General features: G+C 47.2%; 1 protein-coding gene across 3 annotated transcripts in view; it reads right to left on the reverse strand.

Annotated features, from left to right (window-relative positions):
- spata22 (spermatogenesis associated 22) overlaps window positions 1–14,919 on the reverse strand; it is a 168,651-nt gene that overhangs the window by 9,812 nt on the left and 143,920 nt on the right. Inside the window, exon 10 of one of the 3 annotated variants that reach the window (XM_072469747.1) lies at window positions 12,303–14,587. The exons of the other annotated variants lie outside the window; for them this stretch is intronic. Coding sequence (XP_072325848.1) covers window positions 14,582–14,587 — 6 coding nt within the window. The 3' untranslated portion in view covers window positions 12,303–14,581. Of the gene's footprint in view, window positions 1–12,302; window positions 14,588–14,919 lie in introns of those variants that run through there. 3 annotated transcript variants of the gene reach the window in all.

Here is a 14,919-nt window from a genome sequence, read left to right on the forward strand (position 1 = left end):
CCGGAAGGGCTGAATGGCTTGCTCCTGCTCTCATTTCTTATGTTCAATTCAGGCTCACATCAAAAGCAGTTTTTTAAAAAAAATTTGTTCATGGGATGTGGGCGTCACAAGCTGGGTCAGCATTTATTCCCCATTCCTCATTGCCCTTGAGGGCCAGTTAAGAGTCAACCACGTTACTGTTAATCTGGAGTCACATGTAGGCCAGACCAGGTAAGGATGGCAGATTTGCTTCCCTGAAGGACATTAGTGAACCAAATGGGATTTTACAATAATCAACAATGGTTTCATGGCTATCATTAGACTTTTAATTCAGATTATTTTTTTTAAATTCTAATTTCACCATCTGCAGTGGCAGGATTTGAACCTGGGTCCCCAGAGCATCACTCTCGGTCTCATGTTTTACTAGTCCAGTGACAATGCCACTATGCCACCACCTCCCCATTGTGTAACAATTCTTTAAACTGCCAATCAAACTGTGAACTCAGAACGGCCACTGAGATAATTGTAAGTTTTGAAACTCAGCCTAATTTTCATAATGGCATAATAATAGCCCTTAGGAAAGTTCAACAAAAGAATTCTATTGAAATTTCACCACAAGATGCTAATGGTTTTTTCTAACCTATATTAGGTGACTTTTCAATCAAGCAGTCCAGCATAGGGTCCATTTTTAAACTCTAAGTGACAGCTTCAGCCTTTTTTTTTAATGCTCAAAGAGCGAGGCATTTAAAAAACTTTAGATTATGACAATTAAACAGACCTTATTGTTCCTTCAAGTAGTTATGGTCTACTTCATCAATTTGTGACTCCCGCACTGTGGGTTAAGATGCTTGTAACAACCAAAATGGGGTCTGTCTGAACTCAGCATTGAGTTCAAATGTCCCTGTTGATTTCAGGTTTCCTGTCGGTGTTAATCACACCTGCCCCTTTTCCCTAATGGCAAAAATTGGATCTGTTGGAAATGCTGGTGGTACTTCTGTTTTTACCTTCTGCCATTTTGAAAGGCCTGCAGTGTCTTTATGAGTTCATGATTCCATGGCAGAATGGTGAAACATCGATTTTTATCTGCAGTAACTCACATGATTAATTCCTCACCTCAGTTTGTGCTCTTAAAAAGTGGCATAAGATAAGACTTAGGTTGGGATTCTTAAAAGAGTTTGAGGTCCGGATCAGAGGCAGACGGGCATACAATTTGGCACTGCAGGTCTCCATGTGGTTCCCCACCATGAACCCAATCTCAAGCCATTTTGAATGAGGGGAGATTGGGGTCAATTCGCTGACCACTAAGAAGCTACAGCCAACCAATTTTGGTCAATTAAATTTAGTTACAGGGCGATTCCCGTACAATAGTCAATGTGGGCCCAAGTAGTCCTGGACCAACATCGTGGGCTCGGGGCGGAGCACTTACAGATCATGTGAAAGGTCATCACCCACTCACAGTGGACCCACCTTGGCCACTGGGCCATTGCAGTAGTTGCTAGCGTCCCCAAGAAGAATTGCCTCTCCAGGATCATGATTGGGGAGCTGTGTCTTTTTGAAATGTAAAATAAACTTAGCTTCACTTGTCTCTCACAGTCTGCATCCTCATATCAGCTGGTGAAGCTGCTGATCACAATGTGCTAAAAAGATTCCCCTTGGTGAGCCTCACACCCCCACCCCACCACACCAATATTGCTGATTGGACATTGAACCTCTTTCCTGGGGCGGGATTCTCCGACCCTCCGCTGGGGGTCAGCACCAGGAAGCCAGGGGCCCGCAGGGCAGGCTCAAGAGCTGGATGCAGCACAAGCTGAACAGGCGGTACAAAGGCGAAGGAGAGCAAAGATTTACAGGACATGGGTGACCTTCTTGGAGCTGTCGGGCAACATGTGCCGCGGAACCCCGTCTCAACAGGGAGGCAGTGCGGCACCTGTGCGACATTCCTGCCAACTTGGCGCCATGTGGAGGAGGGCACCCATTCCCTGTGGCCGTGAAGGTTGCGTCAGCCCTCAACTTCTGCGCCATTGGATCATTCCAGGGCTCAATGGGTGATCTGTGAGGCATTTCGCAGTCAACCGTCCACAAATGCATCCGTGAGGTCATGGATACACTCTATGCCCGGGCATCGGACTACATCACTTTTGAATTGAACCAGGCCCATCAGGACAAGATGGTTACAGGATTCATCGCCGTAGCTGATCTGCCACAGGTGCAAAGCGCAGGTGTCCTTTGGCATCAGGGAGTCGTTTATTAACAGGAATCGATTATATTCCCTTAATGTACAGATGACAAGTGACCACCAGATGTGGGTCATGCATGTGCGTGCATGTTTTCCAGGGAGTATGCTTGATAGCTTCATCCTTGAGCAATCTCAAATCCCTGGGATTTTCGAGGATCATCCAGGCTGCAGGGATGGCTCGTTGGGGACAAGGGATACCCGCTGAGGTCTTGGCTGTTGACGCCAGTGCGGAGGTCCGAGACCGATGCAGGGGCCCGTTACAACAAGACTCACAGTGTCATCCAGTCTGTGATTGGGCTGTATTTCAGGCTGCTTAAGTTCAACCCGCTGCCTTGACTGGTCTGGTGGAGTTCTGCAGTCCATAGAGGGTCTCCCACATCATTGTGGTCTGCTATGCACCACATAACTTGGCACAGCAGCGAGGCAACTTCCTTGATGATGACGACCAGGAGGAGCGGAATGTCTCCTCTGATGGGAGAAAGTCCAGGAGGGAATGGAGGAACGGACCGAAGAGGAGCCAGAGGATAGAGGCCAAGTGAAAGTGAGGGTTCATATGGGCAGGCGGAGCAGGGGTGTCCCCAGCACTTCCCGCTTCACACAAAAGGGCCATCAGGTATCTGACAGCTCTACAACCAACCGCTCACCACAAGAGCCTCATGACACCTTTGCAATCAAGGGAAGAGGTCCACATGAAAACCAAGTCTTCAGGGTGCTGGGTGAGGGGAGTCCTGTATTTGCTTAGCCTGTCAATGCAGGAGGGTGATGATGACTCACAGTGAGGAAAGCTGTGATGTTCCTCAGCATTTGTTCATGTCTGACTCCTATCTGTCTGCTGCAAGCACACTGGCTCCCTGGCTCATGTGCAAGTGAGGTTCAGGCCTACATCACTTTGTCTGGAGCACAGAAGGGGATTAGGGGCGAGAGTCTAGGGTTCACTGATTAATGCCAGAATCATTCCTGTATATATGTTACTCTTGGTTTGAGTGGGGCCTAACCGTTTCCCTTACATTGAGCGCCTGTGAGAAAAGCTGTGTCCAGATGAGGTGAAAACCTTTCCCAGTGGGAGGAGGGTCAAAGAGAGTGAGGCCTTAAGGTTGTGAACAACCAGAGAATTTATTAAGGTGACAAGTGCAATTGTGACATTTCATTAGGACCACCAACCATCTGTGACCTAACTTCACCTGTGCCCATTCTGTGCCCCTATAACTCTTTACACTTGCGAACATTCCCATTATGTGTATTCCCAGGATACACATCAAAAGTGGAGGTGGCCTGCTGCCTTCCATGCCCTGTTGACGAAGATGCGCTTGGCGGGCGTCCTCTGGAGTGCCGGGACCTGGAGGACCCAGGCCTACTTTCAGGTGGCACTGATGTTGCCGCGTCACCTGTTCTGCACGCTGCTCCTGAGGTACGCCGGCATCATGAAGGAGGATTCAGAAGGGCTGGTCACTCCCAGGGTTTCCTGGTGGAAGGACCCAGAATTTATCCCAGTGCTTCCTCCTCCCTCCAGGTATTCATGAGCCCCTTGCAGTCACAGCAATATCACGGACAACTGTTTCAAAGGCTCTGCCTTTGCATTTCAAGCAGCTGACGGATGAATGTGTCCAGAGGCACAGCATCTTGCTGGGACACAGGTGAGTCCTGGGATCCAGCAGACCCCGATTGTCTGATCCCTGGGATGCTCTTGCCTCTACCTGATGGACATCAGAAGCTGTGTGGTGCTCACCAGATAGTGAGCCTGATGTCTGTTTGCTAGTTACACCTACCAAGGTGCTTGTCTCTGTGATGGTGGTTGGTGCAAGTGATAGCTATGATGTGTTATTTGTGCCCTCCTTGGAGATCTCCTCCTCGGTGCTGTCGAGGATGGCCAGTTGGGTGGAGGCACTGCTGATTGACGGCCAAGGCAAGGCAAGGGACATGGTCTTGGTGCATGGCCTGGTCATGGCTATGGACAACAAAACTCTCACTTGAGACAGGTCATCTGGGTGAAGGTGTAGTGGCTGTTCACTTTTCAGTCGCCGGCTAAACTATTTCTCAGTGAAGGTCTGTTCTCTGTTGACGGAATGGTAGAATGCAAAGGGGAGACATGGGACATTTACCTCGCCGATCATAGTAGGTTATTCATTTTATTTCTACATTGAACCCCCATCCTCTTGGTCATGCTGCTGGAACTGACCAGTGCTGCCATGGTCTTCCAGGCAGAATTGGTGACCTTGCTGGAGGGTCTCCTGTCAACCGGTGGATAAATTGTGGCCCGTCTCTCCGCCACAACATCCAGAAATCGAGTGAGGGACCCCTCCAAAAATCTGGGAGCTGGTCTTCTAGCTGCTGTCCTCCTGGCTTGAATGAGTTCAATTTTTGTGGAACCATTTAAATGCAGCTAGAAGTGCTGAGATGACCCCTAGGGCAGTTGAATCAGACACTTTGCACCTCAGGTGAAGCATTTTTCATTTGGGGGAAAAAAATAAGTGCCTGGATTGAGATCCAGATTATTTTCTTTGTTTATAATTTAAATTGATCCAAATGATCAGTTATTGAAATATAGGAATTTATCATCTTAGATATAAGACTATCTATATATAAGGTCGTAAGAGAGTGGGGAAAGGGCTTTAAGAAATTTAATGCATAGAATTACCTGTTCGCCAGAGCCTTCAACTGCATTATGATGGTGCCATAGCAAAGCTTAATGGGAAATGTTGACATGATAATTTACAATGGTAAATGCAGACAGAATAGTACATCCAAAAATAGAAATAAATGAAAGTAAGGTTTGTGGACAGGAAATGTGTATCATATTCAAGATTTTTAACATATGGATGAGGATATATATTACTGTCAGTGATATTACCTGACAAACTTGTCATGATATTCATATAAACATCATGGTGCAAACACACATACACACTGATGGACAGATCAACGGACCAATCAATACACACGCAACATCACAGCCAATCACAAGCAAGAGCAGACACACTATAAAACGGGGAACACAACACTTCCGATTGATTCCAGCAGGAGACAGCTCAGGGCACAGAGCTCACAGCAAGTCATTCAGACATTCACCATGTGCTGAGTGCCTCTCCAAGATATTGTTAGGGCTGGGTCCACAGGTTAGAGGGTAATGAACGAACCACAGTAACCAGTTTACAAATGTTAATAATAATAGTAATAAAACTGAGTTGTACCTTCCGCAACTTGTTGGTTCGTCTGTGTAGCAGAGCACCCAACACAACATAGTATCAGAATTGGAACCCAGTACCTGTGAGACCTACCTACGCATCCTCAGGAATCCGCCATCCTGCGCCATGGACACCATCAGCCCGCCGCAGCCGCTCCAAATCGCTGGAAACCTCGGCGTTAACTGGAAGTTGTTCAAACAGCGCTTCCAGTTCTTCCTAGAAGCCACAGAAAGGGAGAATGCTTCGGACACCAGGAAAATCGCCCTCCTCCTCTCCACGGCAGGGCAACACGTCATCCACATCTACAACTCCCTGGTGTTCGCGGAAGGGGAGGACAAGACGAAGTACAAGACGGTCCTTCTCAAACTCGAGCAACACTTCAGCGTCGAGGTAAATGAGAGTTTCGAGAGGTACCTCTTCCAGCAGCGCCTGCAGGGTAAGGATGAGCCTTTTCAATCTTTTCTTACACACCTCCGTATCCTTGCGCAGTCCTGCGGTTACGAGGCCACCTCCGATTCCATGATTCGGGACCAGATAGTTTTTGGGGTCACCTCGGGCGCCGTACGCCAGCAGCTCCTCAAGATAAAAAGTCTCACCCTAGCCACCGCCATCGAAGCCTGCGTCCTCCATGAAAACGCGACCAGCCGCTACTCCCAATTCCAAGCGGCCGAATCGGCAGGGCAGGGGTCCTACGAGGCCGAGCGGGTCCAGTCCATCGAGTTCCTCCCGGCCCACGGCCCGGACGGGGGCGGCCATTTTGCACGCTTTTCGCGGCCTCCCGCGCTTGTACGCGGCAAAAGAGACATCGACGCAGAGGGACGTGACACGCAGGTGCGCTCTACGCAGGACCGAACTGCGCATGCGCGATGGCGCAACGAACGCCATGACGTCACGACGTGCGGCAACTGTGGATCCGCACATTTAAAGCGGCAATGTCCAGCAAAGAACCGACAATGCCTCCGCTGTGGCAAGATGGGCTACTACGCTGCCTGTTGCCGAGCAGCTCAACCTGCCAACGCTCCCCAATTCTGACAGCCTCGCAGGGATTTGCGGACCATTCAGCCTCCATACTCCGAATCATACCCGGACGATATTCAGACCGGCGATACAGACGACCGGGAAGCCTTCCGCGTTGCGGTCATCGCCAGGAACCGGATGACTCCAAGCAGGACCCACCAGCCGATGCCAGTGAACAGTGTCAATCCGGGTGACGAATGGTGTGCCACCCTAACGGTCAACCGATCACCAATCACATTCCGTCTGGACACTGGTGCCTCCGCCAAGCTGATAGTATGGTCAGCCTTCTACGCCTTGAAGGTCAGACCACCAATTCGGCCATCCCGTTGTAAGATGGTCAACTATAACGGAAATATTATCCCGGCCATGGGATCCTGCCAGCTCCAGGTGACGCACAATGCGTATAAGGCCACACTGTCCTTCGAGATTGTTGGTTCATCAAAGGACACCCTGCTAGGTGCACAGGCGTGCAAGGTTCTCCACCTCGTTCAGCAGGTACACGCTCTGTCTCCAGAAGGCACGTCAGACTTCCCGGATGCTGAATTTAGGGCACAGCTCCATTCGCTCCTCGCCCACAACCAAGAGGCATTCGAAGGCATGGGCACACTGCCCTATACCTACAGAATACGGCTCAAACCGGATGCCACCCTGGTCATTCACGCACCTCGTAGAGTCCCAGCACCACTCAAAGACTGCCTCAAGCAGCAGCTGCAGGATCTCCAGGACCAAGGAGTGCTATCCCGGGTCACGGAGCCCACGCCATGGGTCAGCTCCATAGTGTGCGTAAAAAAGCCCTCTGGCGAACTCCGGATCTGCATCGACCCGAAAGACCTAAACAACAACATCATGAGGGAACACTACCCCATATCCAAACAGGAGGAGATCACAAGCGAAATGGCCCGGGCTAAAATTTTCACAAAGCTTGATGCCTCAAAAGGTTTTTGGCAGGTCCAACTGGATCAGTCCAGCCAAAGGCTGTGCACCTTCAATACTCCTTTTGGCTGGTTCTGCTATAACAGAATGCCGTTTGGCATCATCTCGGCATCCGAGGTTTTCCACAGAATCATGGAACAGATGATGGAGGGCATCGAAGGGGTGCGCGTCTATGTTGACGACGTCATCATCTGGTCCACCACACCACAGGAGCACATCAGTCGTCTCCAGCGTGTCTTCGCGCAGATACGGGAACACGGCCTGCGCCTCAACCGAGCAAAGTACTCCTTTGGCCAAACTGAGCTAAAGTTTCTGGGGGACCATATATCCCGGTCGGGAGTGTGTCCGGATGCAGACAAAGTGAGCGCCATTACAGCCATGCCGCAGCCAGCAGACAAGAAAGCAGTGCTACGCTTTCTAGGCATGGTCAACTTCCTGGGGAAGTTCATTCCCAACCTTGCCTCCCACACAACGGCTCTTCGCCACCTAGTTAAGAAGTCCACGGAGTTTCAGTGGCTGCCCGCACATCAGAAGGAATGGGAGGAGCTCAAAATTAAGCTCACCACAGCCCCGGTATTGGCGTTCTTTGACACATCTCGGGATACGAAGATCTCGACTGATGCCAGCCAGTCCGGCATTGGGGCGGTACTCCTGCAACGGGATGACACTGCATCATGGGCCCCGGTCGCCTATGCCTCGCGGGCCATGACCCCCACAGAACAGCGCTAAGCACAGATCGAGAAGGAGTGCCTGGGTTTGTTGACCGGAATAGATAAGTTCCACGATTACGTGTATGGTCTCCCTCAGTTTACCGTGGAAACCGACCCTTGTCCCCTGGTCAGCATTATACATAAAGACCTGAACGAGATGACTCCTCGCCTCCAGCGCATCCTACTCAAACTCCGGAGGTACGACTTCCAACTGGTCTACACCCCGGGTAAGGACCTCATCATTGCGGATGCCCTATCCAGAGCAGTAAGCACACCACCCGATTCGGAGGGGTTCGTCTGTCAAGTCGAAGCGCATGTGGCCTTCACATCGGCCAATCTGCCAGCTGACGATTCAAGTCTGGCCCGTATTCGCCGGGAGACTGCGGCTGACCCCCTTCTACAACGTGTGATGCGCCACATGACGGGAGGGTGGCTCAAAGGACAGTGCCCACAATTCTACAATGTCCGGGACGACTTGGCCGTCATTGACGGTGTCCTCCTAAAGCTGGACCGGATTGTGATTCCACACAGCATGCACAAGCTGGTCCTCGACCAACTGCACGAAGGCCATCTCGGGGTTGAGAAGTGCAGACGGAGGGCCCGAGAAGCTGTATACTGGCCGGGCATCAGCGATGACAGTGCCAACATGGTGCTCAACTGCCCCACCTGCCAAAGGTTTCAGCTGGTGCAACCCCCCGAGACGCTTCAGCCCCATGAGTTGGTGACGTCCCCCTGGGCGAAGGTAGGTGTGGACCTCTTTCATGCGCTTGGCAGGGACTACATCATCATCATAGATTACTTTTCAAATTATCCAGAGGTCATATGCCTGCACGATTTAACATCGTCCGCTGTCATAAGGGCATGCAAAGACATCTTCGCTCGACATGGCATTTCGATTACGGTCATGTCGGACAATGGGCCCTGTTTTGCAAGCCAAGAATGGTCTTCTTTTGCTGCTTCGTATGGCTTCACACACATGACATCCAGCCCTCTGCATCCCCAGTCAAATGGCAAGGCGGAAAAGGGCGTTCATATCGTCAAGCGGCTCCTCTGCAAGGCTGCTGATGCCGGATCGGTTTTCTGCTTAGCCCTGCTGGCCTATCGCTCGGCCCCACTAGCGACTGGCCTATCACCAGCCCAGCTGTTGATGGGTCGCGCCCTCAGGACCACTGTGCCATCCATTCTTGTCCCTACACTCGACAACATTCCAGTACTGCAAAGGATGCGACAGCAGCGTGCTCAGCAGAAGGTGGCACACGACACTCGGGCAACTGATATTCCTGCCTTGGCGCCTGGAGACAACGTCCGCATCCACCTACCAGAGGGTGGCTGGTCGGCAACTGCCGAAGTTCTCCGACGCGTGGCTCCCCGCTCGTTCCTGGTTCGCATGCCTGATGGCTCCACAATCGCCAGGCTCTTCGCCTGCTTCCGCACTCGCTACGCGATCATACGCTGGTGCCACGCCCTCCTGTTGTTCCTGATGTCGAATTCGTGGAGCTTCCTGCCACCATGCCCATTCCTCTGCTGCCTGTGGTCAGGCCCATTCCTCAGCCGGTGGTTCCTGACCCACCCTTGAGGCAGTCAACCTGAATTTGTTGCCCACCTACTAGGCTGGACTTATGAGCCTGTTTAAACATTGGACTCACTGAATGTTTTATGCCACTATGTTAATAAGTTTCTCTTTTGTCGTTACAGGAGTTTGTTTTTGATGCTTGATGTTTACACTTGTTTTGTTGATGGTACAACCTCGTTGCTATGTTGCACCTGACACCTTCCTATGTATATAGTTTAGCCTCATGTACATGTTGTAGATATTGCACACACACACATTCAGCTGCACTCAATACACATCTATATTTATTACCACATAGGCACATATTCTTGTAAAAAAGGGGGGATGTCATGATATTCAGATAAACATCATGGTGCAAACACACATACACACTGATGGACAGATCAACGGACCAATCAATACACATGCAACATCACAGCCAATCACAAGCAAGAGCAGACACACTATAAAACAGGGAACATGACACTTCCGATTGATTCCAGCAGGAGACAGCTCAGGGCACAGAGCTCACAGCAAGCCACTCAGACATTCACCATGTGCTGATTGCCTCTCCAAGATAGTGTTAGGGCTGGGTCCACAGGTTAGAGGGTAATGAATGAACCACAGTAACCAGTTTACAAATGTTAATAATAATAGTAATATAACTGAGTTGTACCTTCCGCAACCGTGTTGGTTCGTCTGTGTAGCAGAGCACCCAACACGACAAAACTCTTTACGTTATTCACATTTAGGCAATATTTACACATTGCCTATTCAATTTTAATGTAGGCAGTAGGCAAATGCCTCCACTGAAATGCCACACAGAAAATGACATTTAGCACATTAACGTTTCATCAACTAACATCACCAACGGTAATCTTTATTTTTATTGGGTTTTTTCTTTTTCTTAAGCTCAGAAAATATATCAGTTGAAAATTAAATTTAGATAAGTTTTATTTAGCAACTTTAAACTAGGTTTCTCTCAGAGAACAACAGAACTATGCAGCATGTGTTGCCAGCACAAGAGATTTGAACCCTATGGGAAAATAATAAAGCTGTTTCAAAACTATACTGTATTTTACTTTACTGGCCAGAGACATGTGATGCTAATTGAAAACAACAACAGATTACTTTTTAAGAAAATATCTATCACAGCTGTGGTAAAGTTGGAGTAAAATTAGTGAAGGATTTTCTATATGAATTATTCTGAATAATGTATTACTGTGTTTTTCAAACTTTTTCTCCCGAGACCCACTTTATCAACAGCCAACCTTTGGGACCTACACCGGCCAACCTGGGCAACCCACGCCGACCGATCTTCGCGACACACAATTTTTTTCTTACCTCTAATGCGATAGGTGGGCCTGCTTGGTCCTCACAATCTCACATGCTTTGCCATTATTTTGTACTGCTTTGTTCCTGATTTCAGCTTCTTCTTAATGGACTGTTCACCAGAGGCCCTGGAGATCACACCAACACTGCTTTGTCCTGCTGTGGACTCTTCTGAGTAGCTCTCTCCAGCAGATTTAGTTGTGAGATTCTGCCCTGTCTTCCTTATTATGAAACGATCCATTTTCAATTCTTCAGTCCTGTTGCTTACTTGCTGGCAGCTTCAAAATTGAGGAATTCCTCTTGCCCCCAGAGCATGTGTCGTCAGTGTACAGGGCACGTGACCAGCTCTCTGCCACCACTTCTGGCGGGAAGGCTCCATCAATTAAAAAAATTGATGTCAGGAGGGGGCGGTCTGCCCCACTAGGCTCTGGGCCTGCGCACTGCTGCGACAGCACGCATGCACGGGATGGCCAGCATTCTGAAAACCGGTTGCGGCCGGCATATTTAAAAGGCTAGGCACTTCTTCCCACGATCGGGAATGAGGTGAGTGATGGCCCCACGACCCTCCCAACACCCGCCCATGGGTCGTGACCCCGAGTTTGAAAATTACTGATGAATTATACACCTCATAGCCAAACTCCAAAAACTTTACATTAATTAGGCAGGTGGATGACTGATATGTAAAAGTAAATGGAATGAATGTAAGAGAACAGGCACTAAATTTTTGAATCAAAGTTTTGGCAAATTTATTCAACTAATTATTTTGGAGGATAATTTTAGTCTCATTTAGCATGCATAATTAGTTGGCACATTTTTAGCATTGGTAAATTAGTTCTCCATGTAGCAGTATAGGTTTTTACTCAGTGATGTCGGTTATATTGGCACTTGCCCAAATCATCATGTAGCTTCAAGTGAATTCATTGTTCTGTTTTTACTTTTAAAGACAGATAAAGACTTTAAAATGGCTTTAATTTTATGGGTTTATTTTCCAATTTGTCCCTGGATAAATTTTACATTCAGCAATTCTTCTTGGCTGAGAAAAAGGTAGAGATAAACTTGAGCCCATTAGGTTAATGGATGCAAACAAAGCAAATGACAGCAACCCCTTAATATTTCCAAGCATCTGCCCAATGATTCCTTCTGTAACACTATAGAATGACAAAAAGTAATAGTAGCTAGTGCCTATGAAAGGCCCAAAAATTTGTCATGACTGTGCAAAGCTCATTTGTAATTCCGTGTTGTTGCAAGAAGCTAGAAATCCTGTCCACTGGAACCTTGTTGCGAGGTTGCCGCACTAAATCTGGGACATATACATTACACAGCAATATTTGATGTTGTGATAGACTAAAGAAGATACATGATTTATAACCATAATTTTTATTCCTTGCTTTAATGAACATAAGATTTGCCACTAAAAAGAGTTACTGATGTTAATCATACTAACATTCATTTATATGGAGCAGACTGTAGATGTGCTTTTATAAAGCAAGTATCCTCTGTATGGCCAACGGGTGAAGTTTTTTTCTACAGTATAATGCACCACCCTGTGGTCCAGCTGAAAACTTACAACATCTATACATACTGCATGCAACCACTCTCGTGCAACGTATTTGACAAGATAATTATGGATGTGCAGGGTTGGTGGATTGGCCATGATAAATTGCTCCTTAATTGGAAAAAAATTTACAAAAGATAAATATGGATGAAGGCCAATTAGGCTTACCTAATCCAGAGAGATTCTAAAGATCTACACCCCATTTTAGGGTTCAATTGTTTCATAAGTAATTCCAGGTGTTTTTCCTCCACTACACTGTCTAGAAGTTCATTCCACATTTAAATTAATGGGTGTGGGGGGAACAATTTCTTGATGTATGTCCTAACATTATCCTTGTCTAATTTGGCTCTGTGTCATCAAGTTCTACACCCAGAGTTCAATTTAAAGTAATATATCAGGTTAACTTTTCCCACATTCATAACAATCTTATATACTCCAGAAGATCACCTCTCTGATGCTTAATTTCCACATGAAAAGCCAAGATTCCCCAGTCCTCTCTCAATTCATCCCCTTCACACTGGGGATTAGACCCCGGTCTCTGTACTGTTTCCGAAGCTCGAATGCCTCTCCTTTGTTTGTTCTTTTACAAGACTTAGGCATCACTGGCTAGGCCAGTATTTTATTGCCCATCCCTAATTGCCCTTGAAGGAGGTGGTGAGCTGCCCTCTTGAATGGCCCATATGCTGTCGATATACCCACAGTACTATTACATGTAAGTCAGACCAAGTAAAGAGGGCAGATTACCTTCCCTAAGGGACGTTAGTAAAGCAGATGTTTTTTATGACAATTGACAATGGTTCCATAGTCACAATTACTAGCTTTTTAATTCCATATTTAGTAATTGATTTTAAATTCCACCAGCTGCTTTGGAATTGAACTAGGTCATTCCCCCGTGCCTGGGCTTCTGGATAACTAGTCCAATGACATTACCACTATGTCACGGCCACCTCCCCATTAGGGAGGAAATAGGAAATGGCAGAAATTTTTTACCAATATTTTGGGTCTATTTTCCCCCCAAAATACTTGTAAATCATAAGTGAAAGGGAGGGAGGAACACAAAAAAATTGCAATCACCGGGAAAAAGAGTGTTGAGAAAATTATTTTAAATAGAGGCAAGTCCCCAGGACCTGATGGACTTTATCCTTAAAAAATGTGGCTGCTGAAATAGCAGATGCATTGCTTATAATTTTCCCAAATCCCTAGTTTCTGGAAAGGTCTCATCGGATTGGAAAACAGTGAATGTAACTCCTCTATTCAAGAAAGGAGGGAGACAGAAAGGAGGAAACTACAGGCTAGTTCATATAACATCTGTCATAGGGAAATTCTATTAGAAATGAAATTATAGTAGGACACTAGAAAAGCTGAATGCAATTAGGCACAGCCAACATAGGTTTTGTGAAAAGGAAATCATCCTTAATTTGTTGGGGCTCTTTGGAGGAAGTAACAAGCAACGTGGATAAAAGGGAACATGCAGAAGTGTTCTTGGATTTCCAAAAGGCATTTGAGAAGGTTCCAATCCAAAGGATGCTGCACAAAATAAAAGTTAATTGTTGTGATAACCCTCATGAGGACCGTAATATCCTGCACGGGACCTACGGGATGGAAATGCTCATCTTCCCCGTACTCCTCCCTAGGGCAGGGTATCTTGTTAATCACTGTATAAAAAGTTGGCCAGTAAAGCACCGACCAGAGGAGAACCCAGTCGGGATCTACTGGATGCTGTACATATCGATCTTGTAAATAAACTTTGTTTCTTCTTTAACTTGCTGTGGTCTCCCCGTGTCCTAATTAAACCAGCGACAAGGAGTAAACTGATTTGCTGTCAATGCTGCAACCTACTCAGCTGAGCCACCTCCCCAATTTTCTGGACCAGGTTTGGATTACTTTGATTCGCCATGTCTCTGTTTGGGTGTTTAGATGCATTTGGATTAGATTGGATTTGTTTATTGTCACATGTACCGCAGTACAGTGAAAAGTATTTTTCTGCGAGCAGCTCAAACAGGTCATTTAGTACATGAAAAGAAAAGAAAAGAAAAGAAAATACATAATAGGGCAACACAAGGTAAATACATCCTCAGAGGATCTTCAAACCTGCAAGGGGAGATAAAAGAGAAAGGTTAGTGACAATGTTAGTGTTAGAATTAAATTTTAAAAGATTAGTATTATAAGAGATGTAAAAAGAGGATCAGTTTGGGAGAGCTCGCAGAGAGTCGCCACACTCCGGGAGTGCCATCTTGAAGGGTCCGGTGTTGAAGACTGGAACCAATGCGCTGAACGAATGTGTTATTTCTATCATACTATTGACAGCCAGTGGACCATATACGTTCAGATTGATCCAGAGTCTCATGTACCCAGCAAAGCTGGATACGCAAACATTCGACCAGCTCGTTCAAAGATATCAGTTTAATACCCAAGTTTAGCCG

The sequence above is a fragment of the Scyliorhinus torazame genome, chromosome 12 (assembly GCF_047496885.1).
Source record: "Scyliorhinus torazame isolate Kashiwa2021f chromosome 12, sScyTor2.1, whole genome shotgun sequence".
Taxonomy (NCBI): Eukaryota; Metazoa; Chordata; class Chondrichthyes; order Carcharhiniformes; family Scyliorhinidae; genus Scyliorhinus; species Scyliorhinus torazame.